We start from the raw sequence: 26,646 nt of genomic DNA, 5'->3' as shown, positions 1-26,646 counted from the left end.
GGGCAAAGTTGATATCCACATTTATAAACACAGTATCGCTACAGTTATAGTTATTTGTGGTTCTTAATTTTTGTAGTTGAGTTAATTGAATGAGGGGGGAGGGTGTGGACATTTTAAAGTACAAGGGTGGGTGTGCATGAGTGTGTGCGTGAGTGTGTGCGTGAGTGTGTGCATGCCTGTGTGGAGAAGGAGAAGAGAACAGGACAAGACATGAAACCTCATATCATGAACCATATTTAAACCATAACATAACTTTATTATAATGATAGTACAAAAAAAATACACATGACCCAACTAACAATATACCAAAGGCCTTAGGGCACAGGCATTAGAACCCTAGCAACGTGTTACTGACACAAGGCACATATGGCAGTGGTTTTATTGACAGGTTTAAATACTGCAAATATTTACAAGCAAAAAGTGTTGGCAATCAAACCCAATGAAAATGAATCAAATCAATGAATCTCAAATGTTTTCATATGGTGAGAAACCCAAGAGCTGATGAAGGAAAGTAGAACAGTGGTTTTCATCACTCCAATGAGAGGTCAGAAGGCTGTGTTGCCATGAAACAATCAAAGTGTACTGCTTGAACACTTCATAGCTAGCTAGTTGTTAACACTCTGAACAATAAGATATACAGAACGGATTGTTTTCTGGTTGTAGTCTTGTTACCTTGCCAACAGATAGACAGTATACAGTCTGTATTACATGTAATGACATAACAAGCATTAATCAAAAGTCATTATCACACTACCTATCCCATAGAGAGGTGTTCTCTTTCCTCTAACCAGGAAAACATCTGGTTAAATTCAACTTCACTGTTTGAAGGTATTCGTTCAATTTCCGTAACAAGAAAAAGCAGGCATTTCCTTGTGAGAGGAATGTTGACATTGACATTTTTTAAATTCCAGTACTCTGGTCGTGGCACATCAGAGGAGGCTGGTGGGAGGAGCAATAGACGAGCGGGCTCATTGTAATGGCTGGAATTGAATTAATGGAAGGGAGTCAACTACATGTAGTTTTCATATGTTTGATGTGTTGGATATCGTTCCATTAATTCCATTCCAGCCATTACAATAGGCCATCCTCCTATAGCACCTCCCACCAGCCTCCTCTGAGACACATACAATCAGTATAAAACATAGAAAACATTTCAAACAGTAGCCCTAAAGATATTAGGATATAAACTTCCATTGCTTCTAAATGTTTAGAATTAATATAATTCTGTTTGAGTCATGACATTCACCCTTTTTACTTAAGGACACAATTAAGCTGCAATGTAAGACAAAGAAAGCCTAGAGCTAAATATACTGGAGCGATGCTAATGCTATGGAAAAGACTGCGGTCCATTGTGCATGTGTGTGCTGTATTTGTCTCCTTACAGACACACAGCTGTCAGAGTCAAGGATGGTGAGGGACCCACCGGCCCTCCAGGAGACCATACCCCCCACTGGGACTCGCTTTAGGGTTACAGGATGCTTGTAGTGGTGGGGTTGGTAGTGGTGGTGGTGGTGATGGTGGTAGTAGTGGTGGTGATGGTGGTAGTAGTAGTGGTGGTGGTGGTGGTGATGGTAGTAGGTAGTAGTGGTGGTGGGGGTGGTGGTAGTAGTAGTGGTGGTGGTGATGGTAGTAGTGTTGGTGTTGGTGTTGGTGGTGATGGTAGTAGTGGTGGTGGTTGAGGTGATGGTGGTTGTGGTGATGGTGGTAGTAGTGGTGGTGGTAGTGGTGGTGGTGGTAGTAGGGAGTGAAGGCTTCTGGAGAGTGGTAGGTTAAGAGACTCATACCATCTCTTCCTTTAGGACATCCTTTTTGGTGATATTAGTGAGTCTAACTCTGGCTTCCTCTTTCTCCTCATCCTCCCTCCTCTTCTTGTCACGAGCCTCTCCCTCTTGATGGTAGCCCACCATCAGCTGATAGACTATCACCCCGAAGGTGGAGCCTATAAACGGGGCAAAGATGGGCACCAGGAACCAGCACTTACCGGCACTGTGAGGACCAGAGAGCGAGAGAGCGAGAGAGAGAGAGAGAGAGAGAGAGAGAGAGAGAGAGAGAGAGAGAGAGAGAGAGAGAGAGAGAGAGAGAGAAAGCAAAGACATGGATTACACAAGAGACCGGAGAAAGATATATTCTTAATCCTCTGCTTTTAGCTGTTTGTTCCATCATTACCATCTACCATTTTGTCTCATCTGCATATCAATAACGCACAAAGCCCGAACCAGGACATTCAACAGAGGGGTAGACGTATAGTGCTAGGATACATGAGAAGAGGTGTGAAGACAAGCAGAGAGATGAGGAGGCAACTAGAATAATGCAGAAAGGTGTACAGGATTGTGGGAGGACTCACGTGAAGACCTCGGTGCCCCAGCCTGCCAGGGAGGTGAAGAGACGAGGCCCCAGGTCCCTGGCAGGATTGACGGCGTAGCCGGAGTTGAAGCCCATGGACAGGCCAATGACCAGCACCACAAAGCCCACCGTGAAGGCCTCCAGGCCCTGGGGGATGGGGTTGTTGTAGGGGTCTACGATGGCCAGGATACACACGACCAACGCTGCCGTGCCAATCACCTGAGATAGAGACACTTCCATTAACATGGAGAATTCCCAATATACTAGTAGTTCTGTTCCCTAATCAGTTTGGGGGTTGTATGCAGAAGGAAGATGCTAACCTGGTCAAAGAAGCCATTGAGCAGGTTGAGATGTTCGCCAGGGTAGGTGGCGAAGATGCCAGCGGTGGCGTTGGGCCCGGTAACGATGAGCTTTCCAGCAAAGCCCCACAGAGCGTCTGTGAGGAGATTACACACAGACAAACATCATGAGATAACATCAACTTTAAAAAGGTGTTACACTATACACTGATTCGTCCAATGGATGCATCAGTTCCATCCCTGGACATGTCAGAGGACTCACCAAAGTACAGACCAAAGATGATCCCGGAGCCCAGGAAAGCGCCCAGTGTCTGGAAGGCAAAGTACATTGGGAACTTTCTCCAGCGTTCTCTCCCAAGCAGGCAGAGGGCAAAGGTCACCGCCGGGTTTAGATGGCCTCCTGGGAATAACACACGTTGAGAGATTTTTAACATTAAAGCAGGATGGCTTCTCTCCAAAAGGAAGTACCTTTCCAACACTGCAACACAGTCATTTATCAGGCAGAAGAACACATGACTATTATAGGTTGAGCCTTAGAACAACTCATGGGAACAAATCTGTTCAAGGAGAACCTATACACCTAGTCATATGATGTGCGTACCTGATACTTGGCCACAGACCAGGATCCCTAGGGTGGCAGCGAAGCCGAAAGCAAAGTTCACGGTGAGGAACATGCCATGAGATCCTCCACTAAGCACCAGCTGAGCCACCGCACCACAACCAAACATCTGTCAAGAGAGGGGAGAGACGAAAAGTATAACATGAGTACCAACAAAAATTGAGCGCCAACATCGCTAGGTGTGTAATTCCAGAGCACAGCCAAACATACACCTTGCAATGTTAACACACTGCAATAGTCACTCAAGCTTTGTGCATCAAATGGCTTTGTAATTATAAATTATATATACTGAACAAAAATATAAACTCAACTTGTAAAGTGTTGGTCCCATTTTTTTCCGAAATAAAGGATCCCACGCACAAAAAGATCATTTCTCTCAAATTTGGAGAACAAATTTGTTTACATCCCTGTTAGTGAGCATTTCTCCTTTGACAAGATAATACATCCACCTGACAGGTGTGGCATATCAAGAAGCTGATTAAACAGCATGATCATTACACAGGTGCACCTTGTGCTGGAGACAATAAAAGGCCACTCTAAAATGTGCAGTTTTGTGACAACACAATGCCACATATATCTCAAGTTTTGAGGGAGCGTGGAATTGGCATGCTGACAGCAGGAATGTCCAACAGAGCTGTTGCAAGATAATTTAATGTCAATAAGCCACCACCAAAGTTATTTTAGAGAATTTGGCAGTATATCCAACCGGCCTCACAACCGCAGACCACGTGTAACCACACCAGCCAAAGACCTCCACATCCGTCTGAGAGGGGGGAAAAACTTATTCTGATTGGCTGGGCATGGCTCCCCACTGGTTGGACCTAGCTCCTAAATGGGTGGGTCTATCCCCTTCCAGGCCAATCCATGGCTGTGTCCCTGCCCAGTCATGTGAAATCCATAGATTAGGGACTAATGAATTTATTTAAATTGACTGATTTAACTGTAACTCAGTAAAAATGTAGCATGTATATTTTTGTTCAGTGTTCAAACAGATATCCTAGATTTGTCATCCCTGAAGGTCAGCACAGGTCAGAAGCGGTGTGCAATCGCTGTAAGTGAAACTGGACACCTTAAAGATTGAAATGGGATCCAGTCGCAAGGCCCCCTGGAGTGAATGCATTCCACTGAGACCACAGTAACGTTTAGTTGCGAGGAACCATAGCTCTCGATAAAGGTCTTGGCGTCTAGCAGAGGTTCAACATCACTGAGCCCAGTCTAAACTCCCGATGAGACCAGAGGGCCTCATGCTTCCAACTCGGTGGAAAAATACTTCAGGGACACCATCTTTAGACATGTAGTCAAATGTCAGCGGCATCTGATAACATGTCGGTATGGTGCCAAAGAGTCGACTGAATTAGCCAGATTAAATTACACTGAAAGGTTATTCTCGGACTCGTTTGAAGTTTCATGACACAGTGAGCAATGTCTCAAAAAGACAGCATCTAACAGAATGAATAACCTAAATCACAGCTGTCTAAATGGCTTGTTGGTGATAGCGACACCAAGTCATGACAGCATTACGCCATGACATTGCATGACTGCATTACGCAATCACTCACTAGAATGTCAGGCAGTTTATGCTGTGTCCTCATACAGCAACATTATGTTTAGCGATAGACCTGGTCACCCAGGTATCCCTTTTAGCCAACAGCACTGGAGGTAGGGAGGTAGGGAGGTAGGGAGGTAGGGAGGTAGGGAGATAGGGAGGTAGGGAGATAGGGAGGTAGGGAGGTAGGGAGATAGGGAGGTAGGGAGGTAGGGAGATAGGGAGGTAGGGAGATAGGGAGGTAGGGAGGTAGGGAGATAGGGAGGTAGGGAGGTAGGGAGATAGGGAGGTAGGGAGGTAGGGAGATAGGGAGGTAGGGAGGTAGGGAGATAGGGAGGTAGGGAGGTAGGGAGGTAGGGAGGTAGGGAGATAGGGAGGTAGGGTATGTAGGGAGATAGGGAGGTAGGGAGGTAGGGAGATAGGGAGGTAGGGAGGTAGGGAGGTAGGGAGGTAGGGAGGTAGGGAGGTAGGGAGGTAGGGAGATAGGGAGGTAGGGAGGTAGGGAGGTAGGGAGGTAGGGAGATAGGGAGGTAGGGAGATAGGGAGGTAGGGAGATAGGGAGGTAGGGAGATAGGGAGATAGGGAGGGTTTGAGGGTGGTAGAGTCACATAGACAGGAAACCTCAGATAGCTTTAGACGGCGTTAAGTCTTTTCAAACATCACTATACATGAAAAATGTTTATTGGAAAAAAGAACAGGTGAAGTTTGAAGAAGTCACCATACTCTTTCCATCACAGAGCCACTCCTACATAGCTGCAGGAAGCAGGGGTGCTGAGGGTGCTGCAGCACAACCTGAAAAATCCCCCCCCCCCAAAAAAAAATATAGTAATAAAAAAATGTAAAAGTATTTTTTTTTTTACAACATTATTTTACAAAAGTAGTGCACTGGGCCTTTACTGGTATTCGGGGACTAATGTAGACCTCTGTAGAGCAGGCAACAAAAAAAAACAGCATCACTGCCTTGCCAAAAAAAGGTAGTTGTAAAATTAGGAACAGTATATCTAGCAGGATTCAATAGTTGGAATTGTGAGAGTTGTTTCCCTGTCCCCTTCTCTGCGATTGTCATTCTACTGGAATACAGAAAGAACAAAACCCTGTCCTAAACAATTACATCCAAAAGTGCAAAGTCATGGACAAAGACACAAAACATCTGCATCAAATGAAATGTTTTTCTTGATAAAATAACATGGAAAACAACCACTTTTTATGCAGTATTAATTGACCATCCTTATAAACCACTTACTGTAAATTTACATTACTGTATTGTACATAGGCTGGTCCTCTAGGTTTGTACCTGTAGACTTTCCATCACCATGAAGAAAAACAATGACCAATACAGTAATTGAGTACATTGAGACATCAAGTGGTTTGTGATGATGTGGCTCGTGTTAGTAGAGCATGGTGCTTGCAATGCTCGGGTTGTGGGTTTGATTCCCAAGAGGTGACCCGTATGAAAATGCATGCGGTCACTACTGTAAGTTGCTGTGGATCAGAGCGTCAGTTTTCACATAGAAATAAGTTGCATTTGCGAAGTATTTCTAGAAACTGGAAAACATATACCAAGCAAGTATTTTTATATTCCACTTGTATTATCAGCTTAACTGTTTTGTACAGATAATGATCAGATTCAAGTTACAAATGTTTTATTTTTATTTTTTTTAAATCACAAATGTAGTGCACTGAGCCTTTACTAGTCCTGTATTAGAGGACCATAACACTGGGCCTTTACTAGTCCTGTATTAGAGGACTGACATAGAGGACGGTAACACTGAGCCTTTACTAGTCCTGTATTAGAGGACCATAACACTGAGCCTTTACTAGTCCTGTATTAGAGGACTGACATAGAGGACAGTAACACTGGGCCTTTACTAGTCCTGTATTAGAGGACCATAACACTGAGCCTTTACTAGTCCTGTATTAGAGGACTGACATAGAGGACAGTAACACTGAGCCTTTACTAGTCCTATATTAGAGGACGGTAACACTGAGCCTTTACTAGTCCTGTATTAGAGGACCTACATAGAGGACCATAACACTGGGCCTTTACTAGTCCTTTATTAGAGGACCTACATAGAGGACCATAACACTGGGCCTTTACTAGTCCTGTATTAGAGGACTGACATAGAGGACAGTAACACTGAGCCTTTACTAGTCCTGTATTAGAGGACTGATATAGAGGACGGTAACACTGGGCCTTTACTAGTCCTGTATTAGAAGACCATAACACTGAGCCTTACTAGTCCTGTATTAGAGGACCTACATAGAGGACCATAACACTGAGCCTTTACTAGTCCTGTATTAGAGGACCTACATAGAGGACCATAACACTGAGCCTTTACTAGTCCTGTATTAGAGGACTGACATAGAGGACGGTAACACTGAGCCTTTACTAGTCCTGTATTAGAGGACTGACATAGAGGACAATAACACTGAGCCTTTACTAGTCCTGTATTAGAGGACTGACATAGAGGACAATAACACTGAGCTTTTACTAGTCCTGTATTAGAGGACCATAACACTGAGCCTTTACTAGTCCTGTATTAGAGGACTGACATAGAGGACAATAACACTGAGCCTTTACTAGTCCTGTATTAGAGGACTGACATAGAGGACAATAACACTGAGCCTTTACTAGTCCTGTATTAGAGGACTGACATAGAGGACAATAACACTGAGCTTTTACTAGTCCTGTATTAGAGGACCATAACACTGAGCCTTTACTAGTCCTGTATTAGAGGACTGACATAGAGGACAATAACACTGAGCCTTTACTAGTCCTGTATTAGAGGACCATAACACTGGGCCTTTACTAGTCCTGTATTAGAGGACTGACATAGAGGACGGTAACACTGAGCCTTTACTAGTCCTGTATTAGAGGACTGATATAGAGGACAATAACACTGAGCCTTTACTAGTCCTGTATTAGAGGACCATAACACTGAGCCTTTACTAGTCCTGTATTAGAGGACCATAACACTGGGCCTTTACTAGTCCTGTATTAGAGGACTGACATAGAGGACGGTAACACTGAGCCTTTACTAGTCCTGTATTAGAGGACTGACATAGAGGACAATAACACTGAGCCTTTACTAGTCCTGTATTAGAGGACCATAACACTGAGCCTTTACTAGTCCTGTATTAGAGGACTGACATAGAGGACAGTAACACTGAGCCTTTACTAGTCCTGTATTAGAGGACTGACATAGAGGACAGTAACACTGAGCCTTTACTAGTCCTGTATTAGAGGACCATAAGACTGGGCCTTTACTAGTCCTGTATTAGAGGACCATAACACTGAGCCTTTACTAGTCCTGTATTAGAGGACTGACATAGAGGACAGTAACACTGAGCCTTTACTAGTCCTGTATTAGAGGACCATAAGACTGGGCCTTTACTAGTCCTGTATTAGAGGACCATAACACTGAGCCTTTACTAGTCCTGTATTAGAGGACTGACATAGAAGACCATAACACTGGGCCTTTACTAGTCCTGTATTAGAGGACTGACATAGAGGACCATAACACTGAGCCTTTACTAGTCCTGTATTAGAGGACTGACATAGAGGACCATAACACTGAGCCTTTACTAGTCCTGTATTAGAGGGCTGACATAGAGGACCATAACACTGAGCCTTTACTAGTCCTGTATTAGAAGACCATAACACTGAGCCTTTACTAGTCCTGTATTAGAGGACTGACATAGAGGACAGTAACACTGGGCCTTTACTAGTCCTGTATTAGAGGACCTACATAGAGGACGATAACACTGAGCCTTTACTAGTCCTGTATTAGAGGACTGACATAGAAGACCATAACACTGGGCCTTTACTAGTCCTGTATTAGAGGACTGACATAGAAGACCATAACACTGGGCCTTTACTAGTCCTGTATTAGAGGACCTACATAGAGGACGATAACACTGAGCCTTTACTAGTCCTGTATTAGAGGACTGACATAGAGCACGGTAACACTGGGCCTTTAGTAGTCCTGTATTAGAAGACCATAACACTGAGCCTTTACTAGTCCTGTATTAGAGGACTGACATAGAGGACAGTAACACTGAGCCTTTACTAGTCCTGTATTAGAGGACCATAACACTGAGCCTTTACTTGTCCTGTATTAGAGGACTGACATAGAGGACGGTAACACTGAGCCTTTACTAGTCCTATATTAGAGGACGGTAACACTGAGCCTTTACTTGTCCTGTATTAGAGGACTGACATAGAGGACGGTAACACTGAGCCTTTACTAGTCCTGTATTAGAGGACTGACATAGAGGACGGTAACACTGAGCCTTTACTAGTCCTGTATTAGAGGACCATAACACTGAGCCTTTACTAGTCCTATATTAGAGGACCAACATAGAGGACGGTAACACTGAGCCTTTACTAGTCCTGTATTAGAGGACCATAACACTGAGCCTTTACTAGTCCTATATTAGAGGACCATAACACTGAGCCTTTACTAGTCCTGTATTAGAGGACCATAACACTGAGCCTTTACTAGTCCTGTATTAGAGGACCATAACACTGAGCCTTTACTAGTCCTATATTAGAGGACCATAACACTGAGCCTTTACTAGTCCTATATTAGAGGACCATAACACTGAGCCTTTACTTGTCCTGTATTAGAGGACCTACATAGAGGACGGTAACACTGAGCCTTTACTAGTCCTGTATTAGAGGACCATAACACTGAGCCTTTACTAGTCCTATATTAGAGGACCATAACACTGAGCCTTTACTAGTCCTATATTAGAGGACCATAACACTGAGCCTTTACTAGTCCTATATTAGAGGACCATAACACTGAGCCTTTACTAGTCCTATATTAGAGGACCATAACACTGAGCCTTTACTTGTCCTGTATTAGAGGACCTACATAGAGGACGGTAACACTGAGCCTTTACTAGTCCTGTATTAGAGGACCATAACACTGAGCCTTTACTAGTCCTATATTAGAGGACCATAACACTGAGCCTTTACTAGTCCTGTATTAGAGGACCATAACACTGAGCCTTTACTAGTCCTATATTAGAGGACCATAACACTGAGCCTTTACTAGTCCTATATTAGAGGACCTACATAGAGGACGGTAACACTGAGCCTTTACTAGTCCTGTATTAGAGGACTGACATAGAGGACGGTAACACTGAGCCTTTACTAGTCCTGTATTAGAGGACCATAACACTGAGCCTTTACTTGTCCTGTATTAGAGGACTGACATAGAGGACGGTAACACTGAGCCTTTACTAGTCCTATATTAGAGGACGGTAACACTGAGCCTTTACTAGTCCTGTATTAGAAGACCATAACACTGAGCCTTTACTAGTCCTGTATTAGAGGACTGACATAGAGCACGGTAACACTGGGTCTTTACTAGTCCTGTATTAGAGGACCATAACACTGGGCCTTTACTAGTCCTGTATTAGAGGACCATAACACTGGGCCTTTACTAGTCCTGTATTAGAGGACCATAACACTGGGCCTTTACTAGTCCTGTATTAGAGGACCATAACACTGGGCCTTTACTAGTCCTGTATTAGAGGATCATAACACTGGGCCTTTACTAGTCCTGTATTAGAGGACCATAACACTGAGCCTTTACTAGTCCTGTATTAGAGGACCATAACACTGGGCCTTTACTAGTCCTGTATTAGAAGACCGATATAGTCGTCCTCAGCACATTTATTCTGCACATTTCTTCCCCAAACTACTTCCCGCGGTTATGCACTCCTATGAACATTGATTGAAGATAGTGATTTGGGGGGTGGTCAGCCGTGGTTTTGTGTGGCAGTATGTGGTCTCCCGCCACTTGGACTTAAGCAAAGCAGAGCACACAGACTGTTTCAGAAATGAAGCTGAAATATAAGGAGAACAATTATTGCTGTTTTTCCCCCTAATTCCTGGGTTTATGTAAGGACGGTATTGTTTCCTGGGAGGTGCACATGCACACCACCGCTGGGGCCTGAAGGACGTGTTCTGTATGTCCAACCGCCTGTCACACACAGGTGATCCTGTAAGAGCTCAGGAAAGACCTGTCTGCTGATAGAGTCACTGTCACCCGCTGACCTTCAGAGACAAAGAGTGCCTGTCGGCTCCCCACTGACCACCTGGAAATGGAAGTGGTCCCCTTCACTCCAGAGACACCACATTCATTCAGAGGCTTCTAATTGACGACTTCAGTTTAGTTTCACTCTTTTCCTATTTCTTCAGTGTAAACTGGAGTCAGGTATACAATTGTAAAGAATGCAGAGATCTGTTCTCCATATATAGGGGTGAAGCTGTGCGCATGCCAAATCTAATGCGCACACACACACACACACACAGAAAACCACACACACTGAAAAACACACACACACACACACATTGAAAAACACACACACTGAAAAACACACATATACACGTAGAGATAAACAACCCTGCCCTTCGTTCCTCCTCCCTACCTGCCCTGCCCTTCGTTCCTCCTCCCTACCTGCCCTGCCCTTCGTTCCTCCTCCCTACCTGCCCTGCCCTTCGTTCCTCCTCCCTACCTGCCCTGCCCTTCGTTCCTCCTCCCTACCTGCCCTGCCCTTCGTTCCTCCTCCCTACCTGCCCTGCCCTTCGTTCCTCCTCCCTACCTGCCCTGCCCTTCGTTCCTCCTCCCTACCTGCCCTGCCCTTCGTTCCTCCTCCCTACCTGCCCTGCCCTTCGTTCCTCCTCCCTACCTGAGAACCAGTCATTAGAACGCCTACCTGTTCACTCATTATATTACTTAGTCATTAGTACAACTTGATGACGTTAGCTCAATAGATGACGCCAACCTGTGTCCTGGAGAGCATTTGGTGTGTTCACGTTTCACCCATTGTGTTGTCGCTGTCACTCCCAATACTTCCTCCCATAACATACATTAACATTAAGCAGTGACGAAAAACGTTGTTTAAAACGTGTGTGAAAGAGCCTGCAATCGTAAGACTGAATGATCCCTCCATCAACTCTCTGAGCCAAATAGTGAAAGTTAACTGCCTAGAGACCCGCAGGTTGTGTACTCACTAAACTGTCCGCTAGGTGCTCAGTGGCCATTGACTGCTAGAGCCAGATAACAATACAAATAGCAGGGGTTGTTTAATTTGTCTTGTTTCTTTATTTAACGTGACCAATGGCCTAGGGTCTGGGTTCCTTTATGTGAATGACTGAGGGAAGATTTAATCTGTCAGTTTTATTAAAGCTGAGTGATGTGGAGGGATGAGTCCTTCTAGGAAGAGGCCACTCTAAGAGGGAAACAAACAACAGCGGTCAAAAGTGCAAACAAGATGCAATCATCCCTAATATTCTTTTTAAAAACAAATTGTTACAATATCATAGTTTTGTGCTTAAATTGAAGCTCTCAAATGTTCTACTGCTTGAGATCCTGAACCTCCTATAAAATATTAGCTCCAGAGTATTGTGGAGTTCCTGCATCGGAATATAAACAGTAACGGCACCAAATCATTAGTACCGATACATATTTCAGTCCAAGTCAAGCACTGCTCCTCAGGGAAATACATCTTACACACAATGTACAGTATGTTGAATTCTAGACTACCAATTTCTCAGTGTTCAATATCAACAAGTCTTGTGCCATGTCACCATGATGAAGAATGGAACAAAGGAACAAATATGGCAGACACAATGTGTCAAGTACACAGAGATTTACAAACACACATTTACAAACACACGTATGTGTGTGAATGTGTGTTTATGGATATGATTCAAAAACACACATATACAAACATGCCCGTGCGCACACACACACACACACACACACACACACACACACACACACACACACACACACACACACACACACACACACACACACACTAAACTCAAATAGGGCAGCAGAAGGGCATGAGGTTGTCGGGGGAGCTTAGGATCCTGGATCGTTATGCCGGTATCATGTGTCCATGTTCTTGCCAACAAGAGCAAGCATATTTTTGTACAGACTCAAGGAGTGTGATTTACAGCTGCCTATATGAGTCTCACATTCCAGACTCCTGTCACTTTGAAGTCAAGTGCAAAGTCTAGCACAACCTGTAAACCCATGCTGAACTTATCCACCAGTATCCATCGCTCTCACATCTTGGCATTGCAACAATGGTCTATACTCGAGTTATTGTTAATTCAGAATTAATACAGACAAGAGGAGCCAAGAAAATGTAACCTGCAATGTCATATTTCAAGGAGATACAGGTATGAATATGCTCAAACTAATATTTATTGTGGCAAAGAATCATGAAAGTAAAACATGCAGTCTACTCTTCCAAGGAAAGCTTGAGTGAGGATAACCTGACTATAGATGTGGAAAATTAGTATAACCTGACTATAGATGTGGAAAATGAGTGAGGATAACCTGACTATAGATGTGGAAAATTAGTATAACCTGACTATAGATGTGGAAAATGAGTGAGGATAACCTGACTATAGATGTGGAAAATGAGTGAGGATAACCTGACTATAGATGTGGAAAATGAGTGAGAATAACCTGACTATAGATGTGGAAAATGAGTGAGGATAACCTGACTATAGATGTGGATAATGAGTGAGGATAACCTGACTATACATATTATGAATGAGAATGTGAGTAAGGTGGTGAGAGATAGAGGGTCTCTTACCACCAGGATGAGGGTACCCAGACACTCTGCCAGAGCCTGGCGCAGCAGCAGGTTACGGATCTGGAAGTTCCGTGCCAGCTTGTCCAACCATATCTTCTGTTTTCCCATGGTTCAGTGCTGCTCGGCAAGGTAGGTCCTCCTGAGTATGTGTGATGGCTGATGACCTGGCCTCCTGTACTGTGTCTGGTGACAGTAGGTAGGTCCTCCTGAGTATGTGTGATGGCTGATGCCCTGGCCTCCTGTACTGTGTCTGGTGACAGTAGGTAGGTAGGTCCTCCTGAGTGTGTGTGATGGATGAGGCCCTGGCCTTCGTCTCTTATAGGACCTGGATTTCCTGTGGCTCCTGCCAAAGACAGCCTCCTCGAACACTCCCTTCTCTCTCCCTCCCACAATCTCTCTCTATAGATGTCAGTGTCTCTCCCTTGTAAATCCCAAACACTCTCTCTTTCTCTCTCTCTGCCTCTTCTGATTCGCACTCTCTCTCTTCTCCTTTCCACCTGTCCATTTTCTATGTTGTTCCTGCTTTGTCTGGTCTGAATAGAGGTCAGATTTACTCAAAATCAGTTATAGGGATAGACCTTACACATGCTTTATGAGCTTGCCATACTTTCATCTGGTAATACATCAACAGATCTCAGAACTGTCTGACAGCCCTTTGCTTGACACAAGTCAGCCTGCCTCAGGGCCCTGCATGGTGTCTGTAATGAAGCTGGCAGTTTGTTGAGTGCACTCAGATCTACCTGACAGAACATGAAATCCACTATACTGAAAATGTTTAAAGTATTTTAGATATTTGTGGGAAGAAAGGGACAGCCATAGTTTACTGTATGTGAGTGTTGGGTTGAGTATCTCTACTCATGCTAGTGTGATATATGTTTGAATTGAAGTAGACTACTTGTACTCTGTATTTTGTGCTTTGCTACTTCACAATGTACTGTGTAGGGCCTCCTATTGTGTTGATATATCAAATGCAATGTTGGATATAGCAGATAACAGAAAAACATCAAGGTACATCATATTTGTTCAAGAACTGATTGATCTATAATATACTGTATAATCTATACTTTCACAGTTAAGTTGAACGCAATGTGCTCTAGTACCTCAACAGGGGGGTCACACTGCTTCTTGGTGTGAGAAGCATACATTTTGAGCGGTTATAGAGATATAATGACAGGCAACTCTATTCAGACCAGACAAAGCAGGAACAGTACATGGTGATGACGATTCAGGCAGAACAAAGAAACAGGATGGACTAAAAGGAGAAGAGAGAGTGTGAGAATCAGAAGACTTAACGTCAGAAGAGGAAGAGCTCATTTCCTGCAATTCTAAACATATTGTCAGGTGGCAGAAAGAAAATTGTGGCTTTATAGCTAATCTTATGCTATTCTACACATTTTGCAATGAGGCTGAGACAGTTTTTTCATTTTTTTTCCATAGGGGATTGTAGAATCACTTAAAAGGGCTGTGTTTCGTGTAGGCTTTCCCTGGCGTGATGTTTTCATAACCATGTAAATCTCTCTCGGACAAGGTGACTATTATCAATATATTCCACTCTATTTACTCTCAGATTGGAAAATGCTTATTAGCAACAAAGTAGACATCATAGAAAACTACAAATCCCTGCAAGCTCCTGCATGTCATCTCTAGCTGACACCTTTGCTAACAGGTACTGTGTCAATTTAAAACTTGCACAATACCGTTCACAGAATTGTCCATTTAAAGTTTTGTAGCCAAATGATTCATTACTACATTTAGCTAACATTAGTTAATCCAGAGATTATTATTATTAACTGACTTGCATAGCTAAATAAAGGTTAAAACATATTTTTTTAATTGTTCAACTTTATTTGCCACTAGTCTGTGAATCTGTCCGTGACATATCGAAAATGAGGGTTTAAGGTCATGAAACGTCATGGAAATTTGTTTCATAATTTATATCAATTTAATTAATGGAGGCACACATATATCAATCATTTAAAAAACTACATATTCATGTTGAGTTATATACCTTGATTTGAAGTAGCTCACTTTATCCATTTGATCTCTGAATCATTGAATAAAGTAATAATATATATTTTTAAAGTATTTGGTTGTAATGGGGCAAGATTTTATATCAAGGGTGGCAATCATCCTCCAGGAGAGCTACTGGGTGTGCAGGCTTTTGTTCAAGCCCTAGTCTAACCACACTGTAGCCTAAACATCAGCTGCTCAACAGTTCCTTGATAAGCAGACTTGGATGTTTCAGGGTTGGATCAAAAGCCAAGCCTGAATACCCAGGAGGTCTCCAGATGGAGGGTTGACCACATGTTGACAACATGTGACTAACAGTGCAGTTCTACTTTGTGGGGTTAGGTTTCGATACACCCACTTGTGTTGATCCTCCCACTTGTTTCGCAACGTCCACTATCAGACACACTCCATATATGCAGTTACCGCTAACTCATGAGAAAAGCATTGCGGTGGTGGTGCACATAATGGTCTCCATTGTGTTTATGTAGTTTGTGTTTATCTTGTTGTGACACGTCAGGTGTCATTCAGACTTTTTGAAAGACAAATATTACTTAACACTAAAACCAGAGAGGAAGAGGCCAAGCGAAAGAATTTACTCCTCCCAAAATCTGTCAGCGTGAGACAAGCCCATTTCAGTATTAATGTCTATGACATTGTTGAATTACGTGAGGCTTATTTGATCAAATAGACGTTTTATAATGTTTAGGCTGTTACAAATGTTTCTGATATAAGTGGATACCCTTGGCATTCTGGAAACTTTGAGAAAAACAACTTTGTGCTGTTGCGCACACGCGTATCTGCCCTCTCATTGGCTAGAATGGTCCCGCCAGATCTCACCTGCCAGAAAATCCTGTCCTGGATGGCCAGATTGCTAACAAGACTGACAAGAAACTGCCATGTGGGGAATCTTAAGTGGCCTGTTTGTTCTTCATACCATGTTTTGTTTTAAGTTATTTAATGTTAATACTAATATACATCAAATGTGCTAGCTAGCTAACCAACAATTGTATCGATGTACTGTATTTGAGAGAAAAGTGCTCATTGTGCAAATGTATTTATGCTTTCAATAAACATTGGAGAAGAAATATTGCTAACATGTTGTCACCAATCTAAGTCAACCCTGTCTGTTTTTCCCCATTGTTGCGCACGCGTCCAGTTTGTTGCTAAAAAAACATGATTATGTGGAAGATGATTACATTTCCACAATGGGGCTTGATTAGGGATAACATATTGCCTCTCCTTAGAATTTCCTCAGTATGTAAACATCTTTTGTGAACATTCATGTTCTCTATATTTGTTTTTAGAACTTTTTTCTCTCCAATTTCATGGTATCCATTTGGTAGTGGTTACAGTCCTGTCTCATCGCTGCAAATCCCGTACGGACTCGGGAGAGGCGAAGGTCAAGAGCCATGCATCCATGCGTCCTAGAAACATTACCCAACCAAGCCGCATTGCTTCTTGACACAATACACATCCAACCCGGAAGCCAGCCACACCAATGTGTCGGCGGAAACACCGTACACCTGGCGACCTGGTCAGCGTGCATTGCACCCGGCCCGCCACAGGAGTCGCTAGTGCGCAATGAAACAAGGATACCCCTGCCAGCAAACAAGGATAACCCTTCCTAACCCGGACGACTCTGGGCCAATTGTGCGCCGCCCCATGAGCGCCGCCCCTCTGTCGCAGCGGCCGGCTGCGACAGAGCCTGGGCTCGAACCCAGAATCTCTGGTGACACAGCTAGCACTGCAATGCAGCTAGCACTGCGATGCTAACACCAATTGCACAACATTTTGTGGTATTCTTGAGCATGACAGACTACCCAGCAAACCTAAAATTGGTTCTGTGAAGTTCCCAGAACATTCGTAAGATTGCGGCAAATGTTCTCAAAACACAATTTACACCAAAATGCAGGTGTTTCAGCCTAGATCGGTGCTTTCTGTGGTGGTGGGGCAAGTCAGCCGAATATACGGAGCATTTCGCCGTGACTGGCTCAGTGTTCTGTCACTCTTGGGGACACTACGTCACCGCCAAGTGTAAAGGTGGACATCGAAAATTCAAGCCCTTTGGGTGCTGCCATAGAGTTACATTAGAAGTGCCCTTCCAAGAAGGCTTAAGGTCATTGGCCACAGATAACATTGCATCAAATCACAGTATATGTAAAGTAGCTTTGATTGGACTGATCGTGTCAACATCATACTTTCAAAATCTTAGCTAGCAGTCATCATCATGAATCAAGTCGACAATCTACTGGCAAATCCTTTTTAATCCTCGTCATATGAAGAGAAATAATGAAGAGAAATTATACGTAAAACGAGAATACTGTGCTCGGCCATTGCACATAAACATTACACAACAAGTTGGAAATGGAAAATTCCACAATGAGTCGTTTGGAAGGAATCGTGACTGTGGCTAACTGCAAGCAATGCATCTGGGAAGTCAGGAATAAACGAGGTCCGACAGGGAAAATACGTTTTGAACGGTCATCCAACTCGTAATTGTAAATCCGGCCTCTCTCTTTCTTTGACAACAAAATTTGCCCACAAAGGACTGCCTGTTCAAGTAAGCATAGCACAACAATGAGAGTCCAAAAATGTATTGTATACTGCTGCATAAATGATGTAATATGCCAGGGAGATATGTATACTGTAGCTAAGAAAGTAATACTAAGTTTGTTGTGTAGTAAGATGTTAGTAGTCCAAGTGCCTCACCCTAATAATTTGGTATTTTTTACCACTCTTAATTTCACCTACTGTTCTGACTTGGTGGTGCGCATGTAACCTGTTTTAGGGAAATGTAATCATTGAATATTGTCTGCTTATATGCTTCCTTTATTTATCCTACGGTTCTGACTTGGTGTAGAGGGAAATACTGTAAGAACATCCCATGTTGAATTCTGCTGCTGTACATTTCAAGTGCTGAACAAATAGTTATATTGACTAAGTCTATTCTAGCTCGCTCATTGAAATGACGGATTACCTCATCCACTCGTTGTCCTCTTATGTCATAGTTCGTACATCTCAATTGTCAGTAGAAACCACATTTGTTTAAGCAAGTCAGCCATATCAGCTATGTTTTTTTAAAGGCAGTTAACGAGACTGAATGACCTGTTTCGCTGCCAGACAAGGCTCTGTTGATTGCCAGGTGTAGTAGTGGTAAGATGTTGGGACTGATTTTGGGACAGTTTTATGTAGGCCTAATAGTTTGTGGGAACCGTTTGTCACCGTTGTAGTGCAATTCATGTATTGTAGCTTTGCTGGCATACATCAAAAACATTTTTTAAAATTAGATTTACATGTTAAAATCGCCACTGATCTGGGCCCATATTTAGGTATCCAAGACTATGAGCCCTGATCTGATTTCATCTGCGGTGAAAAGTGACGGAGATAGAGCAGTGTTTGTCAGACCATGAGACATCCCGAAAATCAGGCTTCTCACAAAATCGTCTGAAGCGTCGTAATGCCTCGATCACACTAACAGTGTCATTGCATTTTGGTACAACCAGAAGAACATTCATTTCCAATGAAACACTGCGTTTGCATTGCACAGGCAGTTGCAGTGTTCTGTGTGGTGCATATTTAAGTGATAATGCCATAGAAGCTGGTGTTTGGAGGATATATTGGCACAGGAGTTGTTAGGCCAGAGACGAAGTCGAGGGCAGGCAAACCGTGCCAATATCAAATCAAATTTTATTGGTCACATACACATGGTTAACAGGTGTTATTGTGAGTGTAGTGAAATGCTTGTGCTTCTTGTTCCGACAGTGCAGCAATATCTAACAATTCCACAACAGATACCTAATACACACAAATCTAAATAAAGGAATGGAATAAGAATATATAAATATGTGGATGAGCAACAACAGAGCGGCATAGGCTAAGATTCAATAGATAGTATAGAACACAATATATCCTCCAAACACCGGCTGTGAGGGCATTATCACTTTTACACGACAGGTAACCAACATATTCAAGTAACGATTGACATATTTTCATAAAAAACGTTATTTTGATTTAATTTATTTAAACTATTTCATCCGTCCACAAGATATAGTCACGACACAAATCTAGGGTTGCTACCCAAGGTCGTTTACTCATGGTCTTTGTTCTGTATCTATAGATGTTGTTCGTCCTAAATGTTCCACAGCCATACTGGCTGGCCAAGTTCTTATCCCTTGTTGGCTATCTAGCCAACTACGGCTAATATACAGTAAAGACAAACAGGATGGGATGGATTTCAGAGATATGGCCGCCAACACCAAATGGAAGTATACATGACCAGTCAAAAGTTTTAGAACATCTACTCATTCCAGGATTGTTCTTTATTTTTTACTATTTTCTACATTGTAGAATAATAGTGAAGACATCAACTATGAAATAACACATATGGAATCATGTAGTAACCAAAAAGGTGTTAAACATTTTCAAAATATATTTTATTTTGTGATTATTCAAAATAGCCACCCTTCGCCTTGATGACAGCTTTGCACACTCTTGGCATTCTCTCAACTAGCTGCACCTGGAATGCTTTTCCAACAATCTTGAAGTTCCCACATATACAGTGGGGCAAAAAAGTATTTAGTCAGCCACCAATTGTGCAAGTTCTCCCACTTAAAAAGATGATAGAGAAATATCTCCTTTCTGAGAAAGGAGGCACCTCCTTTACTCCTTTGAAAATCATTTTGGGAAAGGACCTTGGTCTGACTATCAGTGATGAGTTATGGGCGGAGGTTTGCAACAGGGTATACTGCACCTCTACTAATGTGAAAATGAAAGAATCTAACTACACATTTTTGTACAAATTTTATTATACTCCTTTGAGACTCCATAGAATGAAAACAGATATGTCTCCTAACTGTAAAAGATGTACCTCTGAAAGTGGAACCTATATGCATGTATTTTGGAGCTGTAGAGAGATTGCCAGATTCTGCACAGAAAATACTAGAGGTACAGTTTGATATGACCCCGTGTGTCTATCTTCTTAATGCCGAGCAGGACTTTGTTCTTGATCCTGACAGAGAAAATTTGCTTATGACTATTACATACTTTGCTAAGAAATGTATTCTTCTATTGTGGGCCTCTAATACCCCTCCTACATTTAAAATGTGGATTGACCAGATTGTTGACTTTCTCCCTCTTGAAAAGCTCACTTATGACCTCCACAAGAGACAGCCCAAGTTTGATAGACTCTGGTCTCCACTATTCAACTATATTTCAAACTGGACAGAGTGAACGGGTGACTAGGGAAATGTGCAGATACATGTTGTGTAAGGTGCTGTAAAACCTAAAAACAAATTATTGGCCCGTCGTCTCAGCGAAGGATAGAAATAGCTGATGAGAACCTTGATAGTGCTGCTGCAAGTGTTATATATGTTTTTTTGTGTGTTTTTATTTCAATTATATTGTAGAGTATGCGTGCGTATGTATGTATGTATGCATGTATATATATATATATATATATGTGTATGTGTGGGTGTGTGTATATATATATATGCACCAAGGAAAATAAATAAATAAAATAAAAACACTTTATTTTTCTTAATCTTTCATTTTAATTGTATTTTTTTTCAAATGTATTATTATAACATTTTTTTACTTTTTTTTAAGCCTGTCACATCTGTGAATGTGGAATGTGTTTTGTTGGTTGATTGAAAAACAAGAAAACTTCAAACTTTAAAATGAAAAAAAAAAAGATGAGAGAGGCCTGTAATTTTCATCATAGGTACACTTCAACTATGACAGACAAAATGAGAAAAAAAAATCCAGAAAATCACATTGTAGGATTTTTTATGAATTTATTTGCAAATTATGGTGGAAATAAAGTGAAATAATTTGTCTGTAAACAATTTTTGGAAAAATTACTTGTCATGCACAAAGTAGATGTCCTAACCGACTTGCCAAAACTGTAGTTTGTTAACAAGACATTTGTGGAGTGGTTGAAAAACTAGTTTTAATGACTTCAACCTAAGTGTACGTAAACCTCCGACTTCAACTGTAGGTCCAGAAAGATACATCAGTTGTTTTGTCATTATTTTACTCTGCCTGCAAACACGCTGGATGATTCAGAATCCATGGAAGAGCTTGAATGATTCACTGACGAAGGGTACTGACGATCTCAAAGAAATATGTCACTGGTTTCAAGCACAACAAACCCATTCAACAAAACAAACCAAATCCAAGTTGGCAAAGCCGTATCAACAATGGCATCAAACCATCCCCAAACAAGCGGGTGTGCGTGGAGAGTGGTTTACGGATATGGATGTTGACTTGTTGAAATCTATCAATGAAAGGCTTGCCAACCTTAATATCTTGGATATACTACAAGACAACATCTAGAATTCAGCCAATGTCCGATTGTCGATCTAAGGAAAGAGAACACAGTGTTGAAAGGTACTGTAGACTCTATTGCTGGCAAGGTGGAGTTGATGCAAAGGGAGAACAAACTACTTAAAGAAACCATGGGGACAATCAATGCGGGACAATCTAATATTTTCAGGGATACCAGAGAATGACAACAGCAGAAGCTGTGAGGACACTTTCCACGACTATGTCACCTCAACTGAAACTGCCCACAGATGGGCGTAAATGTCACTTTCTCCAGTCCATAGAATGGACAAGGCCTCTGGGAATAGTCCACAGGCTATTATTGCATGTTTTGAACATTTTAAGCAAAAGGAAATGGCGAAGAGCAGGGGCAGAGAACTCAAACACTGATTTTGGAATGAATGATCACTTCCCCACAGATATCAATGAAAGGAGAAAAAAAACTATCCCATATGAAAGAAAAGCGTTGCCTGAACCAACAAATCTCCTTGGTGATGAATAAACTTTACATCAACGGGCAACTGTATCGGGACTCTAGAGGAACTCCCTGGCTATTTTAATCCAACTGTATCGGGACTTGTGGTGGCATATTTCTGCTTTACCAAATGAGGAGAGTTAAACTTCACACACCAGTCAGAGTTATACTTAAACAACATCTTTAATAATAAGAGCTTTGCAATAGCCTTTGACTTTCAATGATGCGCTCTCTCTAATGAACCATTGAAAGTGACTACAGAATATTACAAAGATCTTTTATAGCCAAGATACACCCCTCTCAACCTACATGACGAACCACAGATCTCAGGAACAGTTCACAAAGAAAGACTTTTACTTGAGAGAGAGGAGTATCCCATAGCCAGATAGCATTCGCTATAAATTACCGTTCAGTTTGGTCCCTAAAATGAGGTTCTAATCTCATTCCTGGTACTTCACAGCACAGAACCATTACTTCATCCAATGACATAACTCAATTGTCAACTCTAGATACTCCCATCTAAAGTAAAACCCCTTCTTGAACCCTCTCCTGGACAAGCTCACTGAGGGGAGTGACTTGCGCACAGACATTGTGGAGACAGTAATTGATTGGTTAAACAGATACGTTGACATATGAAGACAATGTTCCATCCTGTCCTCTTCCCTTTCTGATATTCTGCATAGCACCAGAGACATGTAAAAGACAAGCCTGACCTCAAGTGAGCCCCAGCTGAGGGAAGAAAGGACTCTAGTGTTGGCAGTTGCAATTAGAAATACATTCTAATAAAAAGTATATCACATAAGAATTTTATGCAGATATGACATCTTAATTACTTAAATTACCCAACTAATTCTGATTCATCCACCACACTCTAGAGTAACTACCTGGCTATTTTAATCCAATGTTCAAATCTGATTTTGTGTTGTAGTGTATCATGACAACTTCAACTATACATGAGTACATGCTCTATTGATCTCCAATATAATGAATACATGCTCTATTGATCTCCACTATAATGAGTACATGCTCTATTGATCTCCAATATAATGAATACATGCTCTATTGATCTCCACTTGACAAGGAAAGGGTTGCATATAGCTAAGGTTAATGTATATAGCCTTCCTAACAAAATACACGAGTTTAACTTAGTCAACATCAGTAATATTCAGATTTTAGCTTTGACTGAAACACATTTGGATGCATCTGTAAATGATGGGAAAATTAACATTCATGGAGTCTACATCGAAGGGACAGGAATCATGGATAGTCTACATCGAAGGGACAGGAATAGCAATGGTGGGGGTGTAGCTCTGTACATTCAGAATCATTTACCTTTTAAGAGAAGGGATGACCTTAATGTATGTCAAGTAGAGGCACTATGGGCTCAGGTACATCTGCCTCACCAGGCACCCATATTGGTAGGATGTGTGTATAGACCTCCTAGCTCTAAGGTGTACTATCTGGATGATTTATGCACGGGGTTTGACAAGGTCACAGATAGTAACAGATGTCTTGAACTTGGGTGATTTTAATATAAATTGGAATTCAAATATAACTAAATGAATGAGATATGTCAAGAGCTGTGGTTAGAAAAAAAGATGGGTAATGATAGAACTAGATCATCAACTAAGTTAGGTCACCGTTCAGACATGTGCATTGAACTGATCTTCTGTAATGTACCATTGCAATGCTTACAAACCAGATCAATGCCAGTGGGCTGGATAGACCATAATCATGAACACCAAGGTTCCAAAGAAAACCCCAAGGATTGTGGTCAAGAGAAATGTTTACACATTTAAGCTATTTCTAAATGATTTGGCTGCTGTACCCTGGGAGCTGATTTATCTAGAGGATGATTTAAATGATTTAAAATGTTTTATTGATTTGCTCACTGGGGTAATGGACCATCATGCCCCAGTAAGAAAGAGTACAGTTGGGGCTCGTCCATCTCCAAATATGGCAAAAGTCTTAGCAGCCAAATCTGAACTAGAAATTGATGAACAGAATTATAGAACACTATGTAATTATGCAGTTAAATTAAATCATTAAAAAAAAACATTTGACAAAATGCTTTTATTGATTGTATTGATTGTAAAAAAAAAAAAAATTTAAAAAGCTATCGAATACAGTTCAGGGCTTACTTGGTACATCTATTTCATCATACCCATCTAGTGTGGAGGTTGATGGGAGAACAATAAAACCAGCTGATAATGCCAATCATTCTGCAGATTGTTTTACAAAGAAAATTGATTTACTGAGCGATAATGTAATCACCCATTCTTCCAAACAAGCTATTGTCCAATGGTTGTACGATCATATTATGAGCAACAACAAAACAAATGCTCTTTTAGTCTACAAGTAATGTCAGTTGAGGTGTTAAACCTGTTGAAGTCACTACCTAATGGTAAATCTACAGGTTATGATCTTATGGACAATTTTTCACTTCGCTATGCTGCTCCCCAGAATGCAACTCAACTGAAATACATATTTATTTGGTCACTGGAAAAGGGGATATAGCCAAGTGTATGGAAGCTAAACTGTGTCCAATCCCAAAAGACAGCAAAGAACCCATTACTCCTGCCAGTAGCGGACCAATTAGTCTACCCCCTTCACTCAGTAAGATATTGGAGGGTATTGTGAGTAGACAAATATGGGAGTATATGGAACAGCATGATCTGATCACAGCCAATCATCTTACAGCAAATTCCATTCCACTACCAGTGCATTGGTTGACATGACTGACCACAGGCTCAATGGTACTATTTTTAGATTTTAGTGCAGTATTTGATTTAGTGGATCATTAAATAATTGACAAAATTACTGCATTATGGGCTTGAGGCGGCAGCATTGTATTGTGTACAGTCATACAAAGTACAAATTGAGGAAGTAGCAGAAACCAAACTACTAGGAGTGCAGCTAGACAACTGCTTTTCATGGTCTCAAAAAACGAATCTATGTAAAAACAATTGTTTATTAAAACAGCATGCATGATCAGGATAGCTAAATATTTACAAGGAAAGATTAAGCAAACAACTCAAGCATTAAATTGGGAGTCAGGTGAAATACTGTTCTGTGGTCTGGGGAAATGCGTCAGCAGGCTGCAGATTGAACAGAACAAAGCAGCAAGGATTGGTTTAAGGTGGAGATATGGTTCTTCTGTTGTAGTCATGCACAATGCTCTTGGTTAGTCATCAATCAAAAAGAAAATGTTTAAAAAAAACATGATTATTTAATTTCGCAATGTACACCATTTAAAGAGGACTAACTCCATTCATAATAGCAGTCAGTTGGTAAGAGACAAACATTCAGTAAGTACTAGGAATAGATTTACGTTCCTCGGCGTACACATCACAGACAAACTGAATTGGTCCACCCACACAGACAGCATCGTGAAGAAGGCGCAGCAGCGCCTCTTCAACCTCAGGAGGCTGAAGAAATTCGGCTTGTCACCAAAAGCACTCACAAACTTCTACAGATGCACAATCGAGAGCATCCTGTCGGGCTGTATCACCGCCTGGTACGGCAACTGCTCCGCTCACAACCATAAGGCTCTCCAGAGGGTAGTGAGGTCTGCACAACGCATCACCGGGGGCAAACTACCTGCCCTGGAGGACACCTACACCACCCGATGTCACAGGAAGGCCATAAAGATCATCAAGGACAACAACCACCCAAGCCACTGCCTGTTCACCCCGCTATCATCCAGAAGGCGAGGTCAGTACAGGTGCATCAAAGCTGGGACCGAGAGACTGAAAAACAGCTTCTATCTCAAGGCCATCAGACTGTTAAACAGCCACCACTAACATTGAGTGGCTGCTGCCAACACACTGACTCAACTCCAGCCGCTTTAATAATGGGAATTGATGGGAAATGATGTAAAATATATCACTAGCCACTTTAAACAATGCTACCTAATATAATGTTTACATACCCTACATTATTCATCTCATATGTATACGTACATACTGTACTCTATATCATCTACTGCATCCTTATCTAATACATGTATCACTAGCCACTTTAACTATGCGACTTTGTTTACATACTCATCTCATATGTATATACTGTACTCGATACCATCTACTGTATCTTGCCTATGCCGCTCTGTACCATCACTCATTCATATATCTTTATGTACATATTCTTTATCCCCTTACACTTGTGTCTATAAGGTAGTAGTTTTGGAATTGTTAGCTAGATTACTTGTTGGTTATTAGTGCATTGTCGGAACTAGAAGCACAAGCATTTCGCTACACTCGCATTAACATCTGCTAACCATGTGTATGTGACAAATAACATTTAATTTGATTTAGATTGGATAACACAGATGGTGGACAGACAGAAAAGAGAAATAGGCTAAATAAAATTTCAATTTAGAGCAATAAAGAAATGGAAAAATGTA

The 26,646-nt window shown here is 41.7% G+C and overlaps 1 protein-coding gene across 1 annotated transcript; it reads right to left on the bottom strand.

The window, feature by feature from the left end:
- Nucleotides 1-1,639: 1,639 nt before the first annotated feature.
- Nucleotides 1,640-13,745, bottom strand: aqp3a (aquaporin 3a). Its single transcript, XM_042320347.1, has 6 exons — nucleotides 13,439-13,745; nucleotides 3,244-3,370; nucleotides 2,905-3,042; nucleotides 2,664-2,779; nucleotides 2,345-2,562; nucleotides 1,640-1,986 (listed from the first exon to the last, which is right to left on the bottom strand). Exons 1-6 carry the CDS (start codon nucleotides 13,544-13,546, stop codon nucleotides 1,779-1,781), a joined length of 915 nt encoding a protein of 304 aa, XP_042176281.1. The 5' UTR covers nucleotides 13,547-13,745; the 3' UTR covers nucleotides 1,640-1,778.
- Between the last annotated feature and the right edge of the window lie 12,901 nt (nucleotides 13,746-26,646).

This window comes from Oncorhynchus tshawytscha, linkage group LG04 (assembly GCF_018296145.1).
Source record: "Oncorhynchus tshawytscha isolate Ot180627B linkage group LG04, Otsh_v2.0, whole genome shotgun sequence".
NCBI lineage: Eukaryota > Metazoa > Chordata > Actinopteri > Salmoniformes > Salmonidae > Oncorhynchus > Oncorhynchus tshawytscha.
Note: the sequence above shows the minus strand (reverse complement) of the source record. Positions and strands in the feature narration are given on the sequence as shown.